Source organism: Rhipicephalus microplus, chromosome 4 (genome assembly GCF_043290135.1).
Source record: "Rhipicephalus microplus isolate Deutch F79 chromosome 4, USDA_Rmic, whole genome shotgun sequence".
In the NCBI taxonomy this organism is placed as follows: domain Eukaryota; kingdom Metazoa; phylum Arthropoda; class Arachnida; order Ixodida; family Ixodidae; genus Rhipicephalus; species Rhipicephalus microplus.
The window spans coordinates 24142184-24164283 of NC_134703.1; the positions used below are offsets into that span (position 1 = coordinate 24142184).

At 48.0% G+C, this 22100-nt stretch overlaps 1 protein-coding gene across 1 annotated transcript in view; it reads right to left on the minus strand.

The window, feature by feature from the left end:
• Positions 1 to 22100, minus strand: part of zfh1 (Zn finger homeodomain 1) — a 637515-nt gene that overhangs the window by 149592 nt on the left and 465823 nt on the right. The window contains exons 2-3 of the mRNA XM_075892342.1: positions 16729 to 17095; positions 13788 to 13987 (exon numbers count right to left, since the gene is read on the minus strand). Of these exons, the coding sequence (XP_075748457.1) occupies positions 13788 to 13987; positions 16729 to 17095 (567 nt within the window). The remainder of the gene's footprint in view (positions 1 to 13787; positions 13988 to 16728; positions 17096 to 22100) is intronic.

Below are 22100 nucleotides of genomic sequence, written 5' to 3' on the forward strand. Positions count from 1 at the left end.
GTGGTGTGATGCATGGTGCGTCAGTGCGCTTCTGCAACGCAGTATAATATCTGTTAACTCATCGCCTCTCACCACATGACGCCTGAACACGGTGCTTTCAACAGCAAAGCAGCCCCTGGTCGAGGTTCTCCTGGGACTGTCAATGTAACGCGGCAGTTATCATGAGCGAATACGTACCACTGAAATAAACGCCACTACCGGACGACATTAACAACGCACGCCGATAATTTTTTTTATTGTGGGTTTTCATACCTTTACCGCGTTTCCTCCACACTATCTCCTTACACAGTTACTTGTGGTATATAGGAGGATATTGACCAAAAGCAAAAGCCGGTCTTCACTTTAGCGTCAGTGCTACTATAACTGTGTTATAATAGTGGAAAGATTGAAGTCACCTTAGAAAGAGAAATCACCTTTAAAGCGGATGTCAGTTTAGGTCGAATTGAGATTCTAGAAAAAGTGATACTTGTCCCCGCGTAAATGGCTTCATTCCAAAAATGCTTTTACACTTTGACATGAACCGAAATGTAGCCATTCTATGCGTATATAAGGTGTTTCAGCTAACTTGCCTCTTGCATTACATAAACAAACACATGTAGTAAGCGGGTCGAATTGGCCGAGCATTGTTCGGAGCCTACGCAGAACGATAGGACATTTTTCCATTCCACCTAGCTCGTTAATTAACAAATATTACCAAACTCATATTTTAGTTAGTGACTCCAACGAAACATTTACGACGCAGAAGATGTTGCACTTGTCTTAAAATGTTGGAATATTTCGCCATTGATAACATAACTGCTGATCTGATAAGCTGAGTACTTAACAAAAATGCACTTTTAACTCTTCAAATAGTAACACCGAGAAAAAAAAATATGGTGGGAAAGTTGTTCGATTGTTCAACTACGCTGAGTTATTTAATCTATGCTGAGATAGCTGCCACGTTCAATTTTTCCTTAGCTTTTCTCGTGTGCACGAATTAAAAGTATACTGGACGTCAGTTAGCTGAAGCACCCAGTACACCGAAGCCTGTGTTGTAGGCTTGGCATATCAGTCGGCGACTGGTCTGGTGAGCACAACAGTTTTATTTTTTCAAGTTCGTCGAAACCTTCGGACATTGCGGTGAGGGATATCAAAAAAGTAGGGGAGCGGCTTTGAGACTCAGTACATTCTTTGCGCTAATCACATCACCGATACGACTACGAGATTGAACGTTTTGGTAGTTTCGGACATGTCGGATCAATCTCACGGCGGCATGTGGAATTTCGTCAATAAAAAAAAAAGAGGGGAGAAAGGTGACGGGCTACCCAGACCGAAATTGTGCAGAAAATTGCAGAAAGGTCGGATGATGTGTACAGGCAATTAAGGCAGCCGCTTTCACACGAGCGAGAACTCCCGTCATTCGGGTGACCAATAAAAAGTAATTGCGTGCAGATTTGTCATTGAAAAGAAAGCGTCAAATAGAAAAAAAAGAATAGCTCTGTAAGCACTGCATTAGCTTTTAAGAAAGTCACTTGAGACGGCGGAGAACGCGAATATGTGTCCCTGTTGCACACCCACCTCTCCCTTGTCCCTCTTACTAGCTGTCTCCTTCGCTCGACTTCTCTCTCTTTCGTACATGGCACTGCCGAATTCATACTGGAGATACACCAGAGTAGAGGTGCCTAGTTATTGCACTAAATATTGTCTTCAGGTGGTTTCTGAAGTTACTAATATACCGCCTTCAAACAAAGATGGCAGTTAAAGATGAAAATAAAGAAAGGCGGGGGGGGGGGGGGAGAGAGCTGGGGACTCACGGAGTTACTGCTGATCAATATATTCGAAGCTGCATCTGACAGCGCTGAACTTTTTCTGTCCAAGATTAAGCGACAGAGAGGAGGGTGAAAGATGGGTTGATTGTTCAGGAAAACAAGTTTTGTTTGCGCTTCAATTAAAACAACACTTTCAGAACCATTATTTATAAGCAATGCATTAATCTTCCAGAAATCGCAGCCAAAAGACATTCCATGGCAGATCTCAATGAAGTGGGTTCAAGACTGGGACAGGAAAACAGAAAAGATAACCATAAAATGACAGAATGGCTCAGCAATGATTACGTTGCGAAACACCACCGCAAAATTTTGTTCGGGTAAAGTATATCCTCCCTTCTCGAGAACAAAAAGTAACTTACCACCTCACAAAATGACGCAAGGGAGTTACAGACCACGTCTTGACTATCTCTCATTATTACGACGATAAGCAAAAGTCGCGAAACAAGAAACAGCAAACGGGATCCATTCGATTGCGAGGCTAAAGAATCCATCCCGTATGAAGCGCACAACGAGCCAAAGAGATCATCACTCCCCTCGTCAAGGGGGGTGTCCAGGATTCTAGGGACTATTAATCAGCCAAGCCGGCCGGCCTGTGCACAACAGCGTCTCCATCGTTATAAGTAAGCGCGGCCAGGAGCGAGAGCGGAGGTATAGGCGCAACACTCGTTACAACCATCACATTACCCCTTGCATGTGCGCCCTCACCCTTGAACCTCTCCCGTGCCTCCCTGCGTTGCTTAAGTTCCTCGGCAGTGGCCGCAACAAAGGATCCCGTACGGGAAACACTCCTTCCACCTCCCGTCACCAATGAGTTTCTCCCGCCAAATTTTTCGGCTGGCCCGAGGCGCCGTCTTGACGCACGGCTGGCACAGCGTGAATGTAGCCGCACGTGAGAGGCCTTCCTGTCTCGATCCTTTACTCTGGCCTGCGTGTTTCAGCGTTCGCGAGCCTCGCTTGGACGCAGAAAAAGGCATAATTTATCACTCGCTCGTCAATGACCTTAATTAAACTTCGCGAGAGAAATGGAGGAACTTACACTATCCCGAGCCCCTTTAAAAGCAGCACAGCGAGCACACGTGACTTTATTTGCATTTTCCTCCTACTTTTTTTTCTTTCTGGGTTCTGAATGGTATTTGTGCACGTGTACGTGGTTTCGAACGACTTACAAGAGACACTGGCCGAGTCAATCTGGCGGCCAGTATTGCATGCGGCTGCTTGCATTTCGATTCTTGAGAGATTCGTGAATTGGCCGATGATTTTTCGAAGCAGCAGTAGCAGTTATTCTTAAAGCTGCTTTAAGAGAGATGGCAAAAAGAATCAAGGTAACTGTCACGACCACCAATTCACAATATCGAAATTGTTAATTGGTTCTTTCAGTTTAATTTTTGAAGGCAACGCATTGGCGATAGGAATGGCCACTGTGGAGTGCACCGGATAAAACTTTTGGCTGCAGATCAAGATAAGTACACTAGAGTTTTTACATTTCGTCTTTGTCGAAATGTAGCCGTAAAGAGAATCGAACTGATGACTACGCTCTAAACGCCGTAGTCGCAGTTCTCTAAGGCAGCCCGCCAGAAAAAAAAGGACAAAAAATGTCCTGGATTGGCTGTGTTTTCAAGGTTTAACCTGTCTTTTCCCGCACATTGCAATACTACACTGTACATGGCTATGCTTGCTCTATCTTTATCTGTTTTTGTGTCAGTGTGTTTTTATGACCAAAACAGAAAACGAAGTCGAGGAAGGCAAAGAATACAAAAAAAAGAATACATGCTGGTTCATAATGATAGTCTTCTTCTACCACACACGGCCGACTTTGACCATAGCAGCTATGCTTGTATCATGAAATGGGAAGAATTGTTACCGATCCGTGACCAATTCCAACACAATTGTTGTTGTTGCTGTGTACTATCGGGGCGATGTTGACTCTCATGGCACCATGATGATACAAACACCAGTTACATATGCTGAACACAGTTTTCTAAGCACACATACCGGGTGATTAAACAGGCGAATAGCCATGATATCAGCATCTTAATACAGCACTCGTCTCGCGCCCATAGAACAGCTACCAAAGTGCAAGCCAGATTGTCTTTCAGGTAAGTTGTCGCGTGTTTAAACAAGAAGGTGCAACAAAAGCTAAACTCCCATCGTGCGAACATGCGGGTACATTGTGCACTCATACATTCATTCGTTAGCGTTTCTACGTACACACAAGGAAAGTTTCAGTAAAGTACGTAACACTAAGGTCAGTGTGAGAAAGGGCAGTCGGTGTCAACCACTGACACCCATCCATGCCCGTGCATGCAGTAAAAACTCAGAAGAGATATAGCAGTTGGGCTCCTGTGGCTCAATCGCCCAGGACGCAATCTGAAACATGGGTCCAATTATCTGCGCGGAGTCCGCGGCAGTTATTGCAGAGGTTGCGGGGAAAGGACGCGAATATACGTCCCATGCCGGGCGAAACTATCCTTCGGTTAGTGCAGCTATGATCACGACCAAGCAGCGAATTGAGTGCAGTATGCGTGACGCTGGAGCGACCGTACAACGATTCGCCGTGTACTCTAACGGCTTTGAGTTGCAGTAAACCGGAATGACGGCAAACTTTCGCTCATATAGTTGGGATTAATCATTCTGGAGTCTTAACATTAAAAAAAAAAGTGTCCCAGAGGTGTGAATCGACGCCGCGTTATTTTGACATAGGCTGGTCACCTACGCTTGTTGATAACTCCGGAATCTGAATTGGACGGAAAACGCTCTTGCCAAGGTCTGCAGCGCATGAGTTTTGTAAATAAAGGCCCTAATACAGAAGCTGTCCGCAAGACGGTTGACTAAATTTTTAAGTGAAATTTCTGCTGTTTTATCAAAATACGAACGTTGTTATACCTCAGACCTCTTTCAACCAGCTGAAAACAGCGAGGACTTGTTCACCCGTAGGCGCATAACAAAATATTTCAGTGAGCCGAAAATACACACCCATGCTTAGACATTACCTACAAACGTGCAGAATACTGTGCAAAACATCGCATCGCGCCTTAGTGAAAAAAAAGAAAAAACACCCTTCCATTGCACACTTTCTTATCCACTGGTTCCGATAATATTCTTCGCTATATTCTTCGAGCATGACAGGCATAAAGCTCTCACAGCTGAAATCTTCGCCACTGCCACTCCGCTACAAGCAGCGCACCCTCCCAAATCTCGTCCATGAGGTGGCGACCAACGGTGGCGGCTATAGGCGCAAATGTACACCTTAGTGACATACGCACACCCACCCACTGCCCTTTTAGCCCTCACGAACGCCTAAGCGCCGTATACACGTTGTCATCGCGTCGCGACGCCAGCAGCAGGCAGGCAGTGGCGAGTGCATCACGTGACCTTCTCCCCAACCCAGATGGACCGCCTCACTTCGCCGGGGAAGACTTTCCTCCGGAGGTCGGGTCCTCGTGCGATGGTGGTGCCGTTACAGCCGCACCTCACGTCTCCTGAGTCCACCATTTTATGAGGGCGCTAGCATTTCCACACGTCCCGATTGCTTCGGGAGGGGACGAGGAAGATGACACTGAATCTTGTCAGTCTCACCCTTTCCTCCCTTACTCTTGGAGCCCCAACTGTTGTGCACACTCATGGCAACCTACTCTGCGGCATCGCAGCGTTTCGTAGACACTCGTATATATATTTTGCCCAGTTGCCACCTATAGGAGTCGCCATCTGCTCATACAGCTCCCGAAGCTGGAAAGCCTCGACCATTTTGGTACAGCCTGCTTGCGTCCGTTCCACGTCCTCACTCTTCTTGATGGTGGCTTGGCGACGCGATGACTTCCCTGCTACTTGCTGCAAGTTCACGGTTACGTATGGACGATCACTTTGTTGCTGTTCTTCCATATATCTTCGTGGAACTGATTATCGCGCAGATGACCCCGCTCCTTTTTCTTTAACCTTGAATGGCCTGTCTGGGTTCATAGTTTCGCCAAGTGTATTTGGTAACATTAAAAAAGTGTTTTGATAACAAAGCGACCTTCTTTTAACAACGTCCTCGGTGGAAATATATTGGCACCAGTTTTATACTACATCACCCATCAAAGTAGTTTCTTATATTGAAGTCTGTTTCCCAAAAACTTGTAATAGCACGCAGAGTGTGTCCACCAACAAATGCAAACAATTAAGAACTTCAAGATAACGTTACTATTAGCGCATTTATGCCGACGTAGAAAGACGAGACAAAGGAAAGGTCAAGAGTTTCACTCGACATTCGTTCGGTTTGCCATATTCACAGCGATGAAAAAAAAAAGAAGAGGGAAGGAAGGAACTCAAAGATGGAAGCTTGTGTACGTGACAGCACTCGTCCTGCGCACTCTGCTTCTTACGTCTTCATCTTCAGCACTGCATCTGTAGTGCAAGTATTTCAACTATTCCAACTTTCCATTCTACCCCTACAAACAATCATTACGCCGAGTTGATTGCAGGAACTGAAGTAACACTCACATTGGTTTACAAACCTCCGACAGATGGGTTCGAAGAAGCATATACGGACACAGGGTTTAAAACCTGTCTCGCTCATCAAAGCCCAAACGATGCCATGTTAGACGTTAAATGCCGAAGAGACACAGGAACAATTATTATACTGATAAAGTCATTGTGTACCTCCACAGCCCACGGTTTAGTGACTTTTGTTTAGAACAATTAGCTCTGACAGACATCATGCACATGACAGCAGCCAAATGAAGTATTTCGAGTACTCCGTAAACTAACAGCAATCAGCATATGCCGGCGTCCCGGTAGCACAGGCGGCGCAACTTCGACACCCCAACGTGGACACGGAGAAACCTCGACTCGATAATCGCAGTTGCTCTACTTCACCGCCGCGTCAACCCTGGCTTTCTATACGAACAGCACGAACCGTCTGTGACGCGTTGGAACATCAGCCTTCGCGGGGATCGCACCCCTCAGCCCCACGAAACTCGGGAACATTCGACAGGGCGGCACTGATTGGGCGCGCATTAAACGACGACCGGGCTGTAAACGGGCGCCCTCGCGTACTACCGTACGACTTGGCGGCGCCACATTGCCGTCCGCGACAATCGCTTAAGTCGCTCAGCGCTAGCACACGCGATACCCCAGTCAGGGGTCTCTTTAAGCACACGAGTTGCGCTTAGAACCGATGCTATGGTTTCGCTCTCAGGGATGCAAGACATTGCGGAACTCCGCGGAGCCGAGGCAGGCGAGTTGTGGTGGAGGATGCTAACAAGGAACGCGGACGCACTCCTTCGCTCCTGCATTCGAGCCGCTATAGGATGGCGCTTCTTGCATACGGCGGTGAGAAGGGAGGCCGAGCACGCTTCCCAATTAAACTTTCTCCGACCCCACCTCGTTCTCGCACTCTTTCTCCGCCCACTGCCTTGGACCCCCTTTTATCCGGGGTTGAAGAAAAGGAAGGGCCCATTGTCGCTCGCCTAATAAAGTCGACAGATTTGCATGCCGGACACGTAGCGCACTGCCCTTTAAAGCAAAAGCACACGCCACAATGCCGAGGCTGCTGCCTGCTGCGGGGCACAACAGAAAACAAGGCGGGCTATAAGCGGAAAACTTTCGCTGCCGGTGATATGTTTCGTAAGAGTGAAAAAGTTTTGAAATAGTATCAACGTAAAAAAATCAAAGCACGCATGAATTTTAAAATTTTTTGTTTGATTGAGCACAAAGAGTTAGAATGCCAAGCGTTTGAAAAATAAAACACGTAGTCAATCGTAAGTATATTATGCTGTAGACGAGAAATCGGAGTGAGTGTTAATGAGTGAGTGTTGATGAGTGAGTGTAAGTTAGTGAGTGAGTGAACTGACAGTCTTATTAGTGAGAAAAATGAGTTGGTGACCGAAAAGTGGGAGGCACATTGTGTGATTCAATTGGAGAACGATCGTGAAGGTGTCACGGCGCTCTGCAGGTACGTAGATGAATGACTTGAAGTGATGAAGTCAGGCCATGAATGAGTGACTGCGTCAGTAAGCGAGAACGTGGCCGTTCTGGTTTGCAGGTGAATAAGTGAGAAAGCGATTGAGTGCGCGAGTGAATGAGTAAGCGTTGTGGCGTGTAGGAACATGTCAGTGAAGAAAGTGAGTCAGCGATGGAAACGTAAGAGATGAAGTTGTTCTGTGAACTAACAGCGGCTATTACTGAAAAGCACAAAAAAAACACCATCTGCGCAGTTGGGGAATGAGAAAGACTCACTGCACACGCAATAAAATACGTAGACGTCAAAAACAAAAGACAATAAGTTGTCTCATAAACAAACAGTAGCCATAACGCCTCAAATAAGTACATAAAATGACAACAGCGATGAACAAGCCCGTAAGAGAAAACAAGGCGAAACAAGAACACGCTATATATATACAATCACCTAAAGCTAAAATTGAATATACACGTTTTGAATATACAGGTCGTTCATTCCAAGAGGATGCTCGACGAGTCGTCTAAGAGCAAAAACAATAGATGCTTCAACGTGGCACGCGGCATATTACAATACCGGCTACAAGAACGATAGTCAAATGTGTATATTATGTTGTTCCCAAAGAACTAAATGAGCCGTGAAAATACTTTGTGCCTGTTTGACAGTAGCACAATAGCTTGTTTTAGAGAGCCAATCAGCGCTCAATCGGGGACTATCGACCACTGCGAGATTGCATCCTGACACATGTAATCTTGAAGGGAACGAAGAAAGCAGGAAGGAGAAATGTAGGGCATTAAATTTCAGGGGCAGTTTCTGTAAGTTGGGCGCGTCAGAAGTCATCTAAAATAATGAAACAGAGTCCATCTCGCTGATCGCAAGGGGAGCAATCATTATAAAGTGGTCACCTAAAAGAACATGCCATCACTTAAGCTGAGTGGTTGCACTGATGAACCGAGACGAAGTGAACACTTTACCGATCGCGAGAACCGATAAGAATGGTGTCCCCTTATATCTTTCCATAGAAAAGTCTGCTCCCATCTTGAAGTCAGCCTATGTACGAGGGAAAAAAAAAACAACTTGAAGGACGCTCGAGCTTTACCTTCAAGGGTATAATGCGATGGCGTATTCGGCCACTATGCGCATCGCCTCCTCTACTGCCAGCCTGGCTTCGTTTCTCAATGGTTGCCTCAAACGTGCCGCAAGGAAACTAATCCCTGTGAGCGTAAATTTGTACGTTGGAGCGTCATTCACGGACTGCTTTGCTTACCGGATCAGGGTGAACGACAGTGATACGTGTGATCGCTGTGGCACTGAGGATACCATTGCCCACGTCCTTTGCGACTGTCATCACGATAGATCCCAAAGACAACAGCTTTCGGCAATGTTAGCACGGCTCGATGACCGGCCGCTTTCGTAGCAGTCAATTTCGGAGTGGCGGAACTTTCGACCCTCCAGCCAGAAAAAGGCGTTGCTGAAATTTCTGCGGTCAACTGGACTCGCAAAACGACTGTGACACTCCCATGCTTGCGTGTGCACGCGTTTTCCGTTTTCTTTTGTCTAATCATCCCTTTCTCTCCTTATCTCTTCATACCCATTTTCCTTTCCTCAGTGCAGGGTAGGAAACCGGAAATTTTCGTCTGATTAACCTCCCTGCCTTTTTACTCAACCTTATTGTTCTCTCCGTATCTCCAAGCTATCCTAAAATGTCTATTGAAAGTACAGTTGCGATGTGCCTACTACGTCACAGTTCATTATTTTGCAAATCAGCGATGGGCTCACAACACATCTGTGTATGAGTCAACGCGTGAACCTAAGCAGCTGCTCATTTTATTGATGCTCTTGCAACTGATGATGATTAAATATGTATGAAGGGAATGGTTGGAGAAACTTGCCTTTGCCCTGCAGTGGACATGGTGATGATGATGATGATGATTATGACGACGGCGATGATGATCCTCGAGCAATTTGTAATCAGTGGAACGTTGAAACACCCGCTGGTTGTTCAATTCAAGTTTCTTGACACCTGGCGCGATTCTACACTGCTGCCATGAAACTCCTCCTGCTATACATGACATTCATACAGCGTTTTTTTTTCCTACGCTGTTTTGATCGATGGCGTGGCGCTGTGGCAGAACATGCCACGCGGGAGATCTGCGTTTATTTGTCCCTCAAACCTAATTTTTTTTTCATCTTCCTAAAATTTTCTTTGTCTTTGTTGTTTTTTCCGCTAACAGACGACGCTGATTTTGCACTCACAAACAGCGATTCCAACGACGACGTCCGAAGTTCTGCGAAGCGAGCTGTTCAAAGCTATCTTGTTACAAATTAATTTAACGTAACTTAAACGAGAATGATGAAATTTCAATGTTCTTGAGGTGGCCAAGAAGTGTTCTTCCGAGATAGAATTGGTCACACACATACGTTAGAAGACAGCTTCGTAGCGTTCCATAAACTAATATAGTTTCACTCTCCAGTTATACGGCATGTTTTTCTCACTACAACATTTTTAAGAGTTCTCCTGTGCCTGTGCGTCACATGTTGCGGGGAAGTCCACCATTTTCTATACTTATTTACTGTTACGTAAGCAAATATTCGGCATGAACTTCAGCTTGTTTGCATTCGCATAAGGTAAAGCAGGGCCACATTCGCAAAAACATATTGCGTAAGCGATACTGGCCAATGGTTAGCTGCGTTTATTTGTTAGTATATTGAAGTGAGTGTCAAAGGGGATGAGAAAAAAGATGGCGATTGTCAGCGCGTTTTGACAACGACCGTGAGTGTGTTCGAAAAACTGCGGCCGAACAAGGGCTTGACGGACGACAGCCAGCATTGCAAGTACACCATTTGCAAGGTTGTGGTGATTTTTAGGGTCCTACTATAGAGTCACAGGCAGGATAACAGACAACGCAGCCTTCACGTGCTCTAGCGCCAAGTGAACCACGTAACAGGCACAGGAGGACCAATATTTGACCGTCAACATTAGCACGGTTAATTGAAAAACTTATGAAAGCAGCTTATTGGGGGAGTAATCGTTTGAGTCGACAGCTTCGTACAACGTATATTATTAAACTTCACCAGTGTTCTTCTTCTAAAGAGCTTATGGAGCAAATAAACACAAGAGAAGGACAAGCGCAAACTATCAACTATCAAGCTATCAACTATACTATCAGATTGTCCTTCTCTTGTGTTTATTTGCGCCATAAACTCGTTAAGAATGAACCAACTTGCCCAACAAGTCACTCTGCCGTACTTCTTTTTAGTTTTCTTTGCTTCCTTCCCTGTATGCTGGCCATTGTTAGACCTGACAGCTCCACAAGAGATGCCACCAAACTGAATCTCAGCTAACGGTGGGTCAAGCACGAATCTTCGCGCACTGGCAGAATCACAGGAAAAGCAGCCTTGATGGGAGCTTGGAAACCCCGGGGCGTGGCTTGACAAGAACAAAAGAAGTAAACACGACGGAAGACAAACGCCGCTCGTATACCGTGCACGTGTGATTCAGGACAGCCCGCGCGGGGACGAAAACCGTCCTCCTCTTTTCCTCCGCCCTTTCTGGCAGACAAAAGGGGGTTCGTCCCGGTACGGGACAACGCAGTATATGGAAGAGCAGCTCGCATCGGAGCGAGAAAAAAAGAGGGGTCTGACAAGGGAACTCCACTGGGCTGTCTCAGCCGCGGCACCTTGGCCCGCTTCCTTCCTGGAGGGAGAGCGAAGCGTCCCAGTCCTGCGTGCGGAACCACGCGCCCATCGCAGAGCTCCCCATATTCCATCGCGGAGGCGCCTTGCCACGCGTGCGCGGAGAAGAGAGCAGCATCATCCACCGTGATTGAAAAGGCTCGGGCGACGCTCCTGAGTCAGCCCGACCACGCCGCGCTAGCGTGGGCTCTCGCACGTCGACCGGACGAAGTGGGGATGAGAGGAAGCTTGAGGAGCGGGAGCTTTCGGCGAGGCAGCGCAGGAGCCCCACGTCGGTCCACCCGAATGGGAGGGGTGCAAGTCGCTTTTAATGTTCGCCAGCCCGAAGAAAAGGCCCGGGAACGATGGCTGAGTATACCGTCTCGGGGCGCACGGGGTCGCTTAGGAACACGGGGAAGCAAAAGAAGAGGTAAGTACAGGAAAGAGGGAGGGGAGTGGGACGGGACGATGTGTGGAAACGCGGCAGCATCTTCCGATTTGTAACGTCGGGACGGTTACGGGATGCGGGGAGAAAGTTTTTCGCAATGTAGGGGGGGACTGAGATCACTTCCCGCCGACTCTCCCTTCTTTCTTTCTTTTGAATTCGTTCCGTCCTGCTATGGCGCATGCTGCGGGGGGGCTCCCTTGTTAGCCATCCATTTTGCCACAGGGTTCATGACGTTGTTGAAGTGCGGGACGAAGGGGAACTAGCGAGCACGCCGAAGGGAAAGAGAAAAGACGAGGCTGGTCGGCGTTCTCTCGCCTAGAAGGTAAAAACGAGGTGACGGCGTGATACAACAAGAGAGGGTCGCGCTTTCTCCCCCCCCCCCCCGATTCTCGGGCCCACTTCAGAGGGGGCTCTAATTAATTCTGGCCGCTCGCGTCTCCTCCAAAGAGAGGCATAAATCGGTGCGCCGGAGGACGCCACGACAAGTGTTGGGAGAAGCGAGGGAGAGAGAGAGAGCAGGGGCCATATTCTGTACGCGAGGTAACGAGCGAAAGCGGCGATGCGAGTCGCCGCAACGTCACGTCAACGGTGGCGCAGGGTGAGCAAGGCACTCGCGTGCCGTAATAACGGCCCGGAAGTCGCAGTCAACGGAAGCGGAAGCGCCGCATTTTGGAAGACGCACGGTCCGCTTCAAAGAGGGGGAAAGGAACGGGAGGCCTACACCTCTGGAACGGGAGGGCGGTCGGGTTGATGATGAGGGACAGCCTCGTACGGTGCGGTTCTTGCACGCGTTGAACACGGCGCGCTCCCGTTTCCCGCTCGCGAGACGGAGTCACCCAGAAAGCGTGAATCTACGGGGGTGGTCCCTCAGAAAACTACGGCGCCTTTGTACGTAGACTGCACGTAGCACAGAGAAGAGGCTGCAGCGACCGGATGAGGAACGCGAGACGTCCTCCCAGTGCCTTGCGCACTTCGGTGCATGGAGCACGTCTACGCCCGCCTGGACAGCACTCGATGGTCCGCGCCGACGTCCGCGCCCCGGTGGAGCGCTCGTTACTTACTACAAGGGTCACGCGCGTCCGGTCACGTGACAAAAACGAGCCTATTGTGCGCGCGCATCTCGGGCTATCGTCACCTCCGTAGGCGGCCATCAATGGAGCCGCCCTGTGATGCGGCCACAGCCACTGCCACGCTTTGCCGACGCCATACTTCGGGCAGTGAGCTCCTGATTTACTGTATACATCCCAGTACCCCAAAAAGACAGGCAAGCGGTGTGGGGAGTGGTCTACTATAGTGTGCACGTGCGCGGCAGTGGCAGGCCACGCGCGGGGACCCGTTCCACTTGTGATGCTTTGCGAAGTGAAGAGGACGGCGGCTGCTTTGCCGGAAGCAGAGAGGATCGGTGCGACGCTCGAACGCTGCCACTGTTTGGGTTTGGACGAAAGGAATTTGTTGCATACGCCACATCTGAGATCGCCTATTCCCCCCCTCTGTTCTCCTTTTTACATTCACTATAGGTTTACGCCCAAGTGCGTAGTTTCTTTTTTCTCTCTCCCATTTTTATTGATTTAATCAAGAGACTGACGTCTGAATCAAGATTTGAGAGTAGAATAGTCGTCTATATTATATACGAAATCTGCGTATGACCTTTCGATCAATGGTGACCGAATACTGGAAGGCCAGGCGACTTGTTCCACGTGAATTTTTCAAACAGGCATAAGTACTTGACTTGCTTCTTTGCCTATACATGAGAAGCTCTCCTTGTGAAAGATGCATATATTACCCTTATAACTCTCTGTTTTTCGTTTTCTCTCTCTCTTCGAGACTAATGGTTTAAGACAATTCTCTCCTGTGGACAAGGGAAGCGATAACAAAGAGGCAAAAGCGAGATTAATGCTATACTTGGATGGTGCCGCAGTACCTTGTTGTTGTGCCGCGACGGCTGGTGCACTGGAAGCCTCCACGGGCTCCGGGTAGATGACGGCCGTGTCGCTGCGGCACAGGTACTCGCGGATCCTGGCTTCTTCCGCATCGGATGGCGGCTCGCCCGATCTGCGACTTTCCTTTCGTTGGGCGCCGCTGTTCCCGTCGTCGTTGGTGATGACTTGGGCACTGCGGTCTCTGCAGGTCAAAAGCAACGGCGAAACGTATACCCAATATAACCATAAGTCATAAATCGCGCAGACTCTTTCCCGGCAGCGTTTACAACTCACGCACACTACGAAAATGCGTATATGCATTCTGACCCCGACATCCCGCAATGTCCCCCCATGTCCCATCTATGTTTACGTCACGTTAATAAACGACAAGAGTGCACGATGTGGGCTTGTTGGTGAAACATTTGAAAGAAATTTATGTAGCGCGAGGCGAAAAAACGAACACAGGAAAGAACAGACTGAGAAGACAGAGCGCTATACTATCAACAACAACCGTTGATAGTATCTTGTTCTTGATAGTAGCGCTCTGTCTTCTCAGTCTGTTCTTTCCTGTGTTCGTTTTTTCGCCTCGCGCTACATAAATTTCTTTCAAATGTCACGTTAATATTCGTTTAAGATGTCCCCCCAGTTGACTCTCCTCCACTACGGCTTGGTAAAGACAAGACATTGCAGTCAGTTACAAAACAGTCGAACCCAGTTGTAAAATGAAATTACACCGTCTCCTTCTGAAGAGAACGATGTGTAGATGCGAAGCAGCGGACGACAACGCTTGCACTGGCGGCGGCGTTGACGCTGGCGCTCATTGCGGCGCTGCGCAAAAAAGAAACCTGCTGAGGTGCAAAGCACGCATTGATGGACCGGTGTTTTTTTACAGGAGTTAACGCGCCAATCGCTACTAATAGGCAACGAGTGACAGAGGACTCAGATTGGACATAGAGACCCGCAGTCCGCTTTTAGTTAACGCACACGCTGCAATTTTTTTTTAATGTGGAGCATTATATAGTCGCACCTACTCGCAAATCTGGCGTCGGCATTGTCATCGACACCCCCGCTGCACATTCTCGCGTCTCGTGCCAACCCTAAAGCCAACAGTCGCTTCTCATCCCCTCTTTGACCTCGCAAGGCCCATGAAGGCAGCGTCTGCTAGTAAAAAACAACTGCTCGCGCTGCACAACTTTTCATTGGCCACCCCGCATATGTAGGAATTGGGCACATATTTCGGTCACTGCTTTTTTCCGATTCCAGCAAACATACCGACACCGCATTCGGAAAAACATAATATTTTACGTAGCAACAGCGAGCTTTCAATTGGTATTGTTGGTTGGGTTTGTATTCAATAAAGTTATTGAAGGCTTGAGTGCTCTCATTTATGCCATTTTCTCATATTTTGTACATGGAGCGTTATACATGCACGCACTCTTGTGGCTATTTATGTTGAAAAGCCTGTGTTTATGGCTCCATATGAATCAGTGTCTGCAACACCATTTCTCACTTTATCTTTTTTCGTTTAATTGGTTTGCAATGATACGTGTATGTATTCGAACCCATTTTCGAAGCCTTGTTGATCTTTATTTTGTATAAACTTTCTCCTACTTCTCAGCAATGTGATTGTGTTCTTATGTTTTTTTGTTTTTTTTTTTTGCCAATGCAGTCGCCCTAGGTGAAGAATGTATGGTGTGGTGCTAGAGGCCCAGTCAGGTGACTCATAATGTGGCCTTTCGTCTACTGCACCTCGGAAATCATGTATTGTCAAACAAAATGAATAACTATTAGCAGTGAAAACGTATAGTTATGGTTGTAACGGGAACCACCTAGCACGACCTTCATGAACAGATCAATAGAAGATACGCCGCATCTCTGAAGGCGGAGCTTGTATTTTTGTTTAGATTTTAACGAACTCTAGTTGATTCATGATTATACGAAATTCGCAATGAACGTGGATGAGAGTGCACCCTCTAGGCTTAATTAGCAAGCACAATTGGATCAGAACCGCGACTATTCTGAAACGAAAATTTTGACACCAAGCGCTATCGGAATCTTCATACATCGGGGCAGATATATAAAGACCCGTAATACATGGAATCTCAGTGCCAGTCCCAACGTTGGTTCCAGTACCATTCCGCGTTCAGAAAGTTTTCATCCCTAGAAGCCCCATCTTCTGGCGAACTTCTGTCTCGTTCAGACTTAAGTTGTGTTTGTCGCATACATTTTTACCTATAGAATATCAAGGTACGTAGGCTTGTGTGTATAGACCAGGACTCCACGTGTTCCTTGGTTTCTTTTTCGACACGTCAGTTATCCAAAGCTGTTACATCAATTACCGAGCTTACATAAAGAACTTACATCATTTACCGAACAGCCATCGCTCGCACCAGCTACACGCTTCCAGGAGGGGTGTGCTCGCTATTGTGTTCCGGGTGGGATAAAGGGTTCCTGAACCATGCTTTGAGTTCAAAGATGAGATAGTGGTCTTTTTCGTGTCATCACTACCTTGCCTATAGGTGTTATCTCTTTCTCACCACTTATTTCTTCCTATATAGAATACGCAAATTTTATCTGCGCTTGCTCCGCAGTCGAGAACGCACGAAACAAAGTGAACATTGATGAGGACTAGCCATTGGCTACGGGTCCAAGCAGTCTGATGATCCTTTGTACTGTATGATTCAACAAATACAAAAAAAAATCAGTTGATAGTGCACGATTGCCATGCGAGATAAGAAGGTGTTGGCGTGCGGCTGCATGGCGACGCCGGGGTAGAAGACAGTTCACACTGCAACCGATTCGCGAGGCGATTTCCTCATAAGGCAATGTAAACAGACTTCTCGCGTCACGGATCCCGAGAAACGCCGGGAGAGAATAACGCACTTGTTTTCTGCGCTTTCGGAGGTCGTTTAGGGGGCCCTTTAAGAGCTAGGTGGAGCTTACCTCCAGACACTGCCGCCTCTTGAAACGACGTCGCGACGTCCGGTAAGGACCAGGTCGCTGGGAGGACTTGGACTGTGCGGCGAGGTCGGGCTGGGCGGTGTCGGGGCGTCTTCGTCGATCTGCAGCGGGGGCGCGTCGTCGTCCACGTTTGGCGAAGAAGGGGGCGACTCGGGCACCACCGAAGCCTGCACCATGACGGGCCGCAAGAGCTTGACGTGGCCGCTCAACGCCGAGGAGCAGTCGTGGTTGGCGGTCGCCGAAGGAGGCAGTCCCCCGTCCCCCTGAGCCGGTGGCGGCGGGCAGTCGGCCGAGGCGGCCGCCGAGGCATCCACCTGATCGGCGTCCTCGGCCATGCCGTCCGGCTCCACTGCGAATCAGAAAGGTGTGCGCGTGCTTAAAGAGAGATTTTTCTCGTATCGTATCATTTATACACCAAAAGCACTGCGGCGAGAAGGCACTTGTTAAGCGAGGCGGGTTGGGGATGCGGGCTTATTGGTGTGTCATAATAGAGCGAATTGAGATAGACGGACAAAAAGAAGAGTCGCACACACAATGTCAGTACTAACAAAAATAGTTCATTTTTTTGTTCACTTGCTGCCTTATACACGTGTTCAGCGCACTACAGTCATTAGACACGTTTCAGGAAAGCAATAACACCAACGATACCGAGGTGGGACTTGCCTCGACGAGATAGATAAACAAAGTGCATCGGTGTAAGTTGGTGAAACGGGCTAGCTGGAATCTACTTACGGCGGCTTGGGAAACGAGACAGGGAGGCACTGACAAAATTTTATCACTCCACACTTCTCGTCTAATTACGCATGTCTTGCATTATTAGACGAGAGGTCCGGGAAAATAAGATTTTTTTCAGTGTCGCCCTTATTGTTCATATATCCCATTCTCGCTATCAAATTTTCAGTTGATATAAAGAGCTTGTGTCGTGTATACTTCCTTCTGTCTCTTATCTTGTTTGCACTGGCCGCGTACGTCATAAAGTCATGAGTGACGTCATGGGTTTTGACGGTGTCCATTACGGCCTAGGTAGTTCGTAATCGGTGAAAATGAGGTACAACGTCTTCCAAAGAAGTCAGAGATGTAATCAAAGAGGTTTCTGGCAACGTTGCTCAGTTAGTGTGGCTAATATAGAAAAAAAAAACACTTCGAAATACGTCACACCAAATCGAAGATTTTGGCTGAAAATTTAAACGTGATACCCTGTACGATCATTTTCTAATTTATTAAGTCACCTATAGTGGTAAAATTAACCACAGCACAGATTTTAGAGCGTAATTTATATCTCATGTCCCTTTAAAACGCTGCCCGACAGAAACACACAATCAACAAGTTTAGGGTTTTATATTCTGCCAGCACAATGGACATTTTCGTCCACAAAAGCAAGTGACAAGATGACTATGTCTTTGTTTTTAAACCGAAACCCTAATTGGCCGTGTATGAACCCTTACATGCGAATATGACCTTGGATGAAAACTTGGTGCGGGCGGCGTGATCGAAATAAAGCACAAGCATCGCGTTCCTTTCGGAACGGGATGGACGCATGGGTGGACGGAGGCACGGATGGACAAACACTCAGACGGACTGGCGCATGGACGGGCGGACGAACGGAAGGACGGACGCATGGAAGGACGGATGGACGGACGCACCAACGGACTGAAAGACGCTTCGCCCCACTTATCATCATTCACTCCGTGGATAAGCTGTGATTTTTTTGTTTTACTTTCACGTCATCTTAAGCAAATGCATAGGGGAAACAGCGTTTCTTTTTCCCTTCAGACAAAGCAGCTTCCGATGAAAAAGAAGTTTGATAGACAGTCAGCATCACATATCTCAGAGACTCGGCAAGATTTCTGCAGCTTTCACATACACACGGATGCGGTGACATTTTCAAGAGCTGCAATAGCCCCTACTGTTCTTATAACTTCTCAAGGATGAGCTACGTATACCGAGCCACGGAAGTAATGGTAATAAACTCGAATAAAAAAATACTAGCACTCCAGCCCTTCATCTTTTTTTTTTATATACAGAACTATCAAGGCTCTCACGGGCTTTATTTCAGCATATTTCCATCGTCGCCTGTCTCTCGGAACAGCGCAATTCGAGCGCGAACCACGAGGCGTTGAAGCGTTACGGCGAGAGATCGCACCGGTGAAACGAGGTACACGGTCGGCAGTCACAGATTTAATTTCAAGAGCCCGGTGTGTGCCTGAGAAAAAAAGGAACGCAATCATTAAGGCGAAAGGAATCAAAGTGGAGTCAATCACGTGGCAAGCGTCAAGAAATAAACGTACAGGAGGTGCTCACTCAAGCTTAGAGTGGAAAAAAATCAAAGCAAAGAAATTTAAGGAAGGGCAAGCATTGAAGGTTATATCTTTTAATTAAACGTGCACGAAAGATATACTACTAGTAGTTTCTTTACGCACTCCTTACGAGTGATAAAGAAGACGAGGAAGGGGAAGAATAAAAGCGCGCCAATATCAGAAGGAAAAGAAGATAACATATACAACGTAAAGGCGCGACACGAACTTCAGAAGTCAGATTGATCCTTCATTCAGAAGGATAAGCGAGAACGAAAGTGCCAACTACCTGTCGCGCCTGCATGAGTCCCTGAGCAAGAATTAAAGATAATAAAGGTCGCCTTAGAGAACGAGAGCGAAGTGAGAGAAGACGGCCCTGTCTGAGGGTACGCGAGGCAGCATGCCACGCGAGACTGACAAACAGGACAAGAATGGAAAAGAAATAACTACGAAGGGGTAAAGGCTGGTGGGAAAGAAAATTACAAATAAGTGTTTATAAGCACAAAAAAAGAAAGCGCGAATGAGGTAGCGAAGAAAGAGAGAGGAGAAAGAGGTTGGAGAAGGTACAGATAGGGGCTGCATTGTGCGCGAATCTGTACGCGAGGCCCGCAAATGATCCATGAAGCGGACACAGACGAAGACAATGAGAGAACTCAAATTTTAAAACCAACTTTTTTTTTTTTCGGAAAGCCAGCGCTCACCCTTTTTCATATCCACCCTGTCACGTTTTTTTTTCTTCTTATCCTTCATGTTCACGTCAACTATCAGTTCTTTCTTCTAAGCTTTTATTTTTCATTCCACATGGCTTATTTGTGCTCTATTTCGTTTCGCGCTTTTTGTTCGAGGAGATAAATATCCGGACGGGGTGCATCCACCAAAGGTGTGCTAGGCACACACACGCACACTCAAGCAGGCGGCCGCGCCTGCCGTATACAGCTTCATTCGAGTTTCAAGCTGCGGGAGAGGGCTTTAGCAGCGTGGAGAGAGAGAGAGGAGAAAGATTTGGGCGCGATGAAGGCAAGCGGAAGAGACGTCTCGAAAGCGAGAGCTGCAACACGTAACAAAGCAAGGCACACAATACAGATCCCGGGCGCACATCGCAACGCTGCTTCCCCGCAAGCACGAGAAACACGCGCGCGAAGACAGACCAGGGAGAGAAACAGTCCGAGGAAGGAGTTAAAGGAACCGTCCTCTCGCAAGAGAGAACACGGAGAGAAGGTGCGTTTGTACTTTCTGCGTACTTATTCTCCTCTCCTACCGTTCACCGTGAGGGACACTTCTCTCACTCTCGTCTTTGGCGCCTCCGTATTCTTTTACAAAGAAATCCGGTGCCACTGAGGCGGAGAAGGCGAGGAACTGCCAGGGAGTGAACTGCTGCTGCTGCTTGTGCTGCTGCCTTGGCGCTGGCAGCTGTCGCATCGCTCATCCAGCGGAAACAATGAAGAAAGCGAATCTCATCGACTGGCAAAAGACGACGAGGCGCGGCCGGCAGAAACGAACGGGGGGACGACGACTCGAAGCAGAAACGGAGAAGAGGCCCTCCCCTTCATTTTCGAGCTGTTCAATAATTCTCTGGCCACTGAGTCGGCGAGAGGAGAAGTCAGTCTCCGTCCGGTCCACCTTCTCCTTCTTCTTACTCTTCGTCCTACAGACTGCGCTCGTTCAGCTCCACACGGCGCACCACAACTGACTGACTTGCACTCTTCCGGCGCTGGCCTGGCCCGAAGAAAGGACTCGCTTCACTGGTTGCGTCCGAGACGCGCTCTCGCCACCTCTCGGGCTTGCATGGCTCGGACAGTAGAAGAAGCGCGGCCACCGTCAACGGCCCAGTAGCCGCCGGTGTCCTTCGCTAGAACGTGGCTTAAGCGAAGACAGTGCGAAGGAGGAGACAGGAGCGGCCCGTTTCTGGTCCGACGGCGCCCGAGTCGCCTTGGTCTTCGACGCCAGTTCCTTGTACTAAGCCCGTCTTTACCACGCCACCCGAGTTTTCACTCACTGCACAGTGACTAGACCCTTTTCAGTGGCGCACAAAACGATGATTCGTCTCGAGAAGATGCCTGCCGGGGATTTGCGCACGACGGCGCACTTGCCTAGCTTGTTGCTTTGTTGCCACCAGGTTTCTGTGCTCCAAGCTACCATCCTTGAGGCGACGAAGTTCGTAGGCTGTTTCTGTCAGGCTTAGAAGCCCGGCCACCTCTATTTCACTTTCTGAGTAGACGATAAGTTCAACTGCCTTGCAGAAAGCCTCCGTCGTATTTACGAGTGTGCGTGTGTAACAATTTAGAGGGTGTTTGTCTAACTTTGTGTGAAGTTCACGCACCTTTTACTTAACAGTTTCTTTCCGAACCAGTGCGTTCGTCCAATATATTTTTTCCGCACTCATATTAACTTGTAACGTGAGAGGTGCGCAGTTGGATAAACCTGCTGGCTGAGCCTAGGCTGATCCTTGTATACGGTAGACGGCGCATGTGCCGACGCTTGTGAGAAAGCGGGATTGCCACTGATGCACGCGACAAGTCACGTTCCTTATATTGAAACAGTTCACAAAAATCCTAAACACCACGGCATGACATCCGGTGCAAATATACACACATCTCTACTACAGACCGAAATGCAACCCATTCTGCTAATTAGCATATGACCATCGCCCTTTTTCAGTACTCCTGCTGGGTATAATATAGATGTTAAGAGCATGAGCGTGCACTGTATTAGAGATTACTTTTGGTAGCAAGCAATAGTAATATTAGGGGGAAAAATGGAACTTATTACGTCGAAATTTCTTCGCGTCAACATGAGCAACGTGCTTCTCTTCCGTTAAGTAAATTCTCGAAACCTGCACTTTCTCCCCCCCCCCCCTTATAGGTGCATGAAAGCGTTCAGAACACAATGCACAGCGTCAGCCACTGCAGCCTTCAAGCACGGCGCACGAGCGCGGCCTCGTTCGCGTCAAGGGGGCCCAGTCAGCCCACTCACACAAGTCTTTCGAAGCGCGTCTGACCTATTGTGCAAGTACAATATATGGACAGCGCCACCTCGCTGCATCAGCCTCGCTCGTACCGT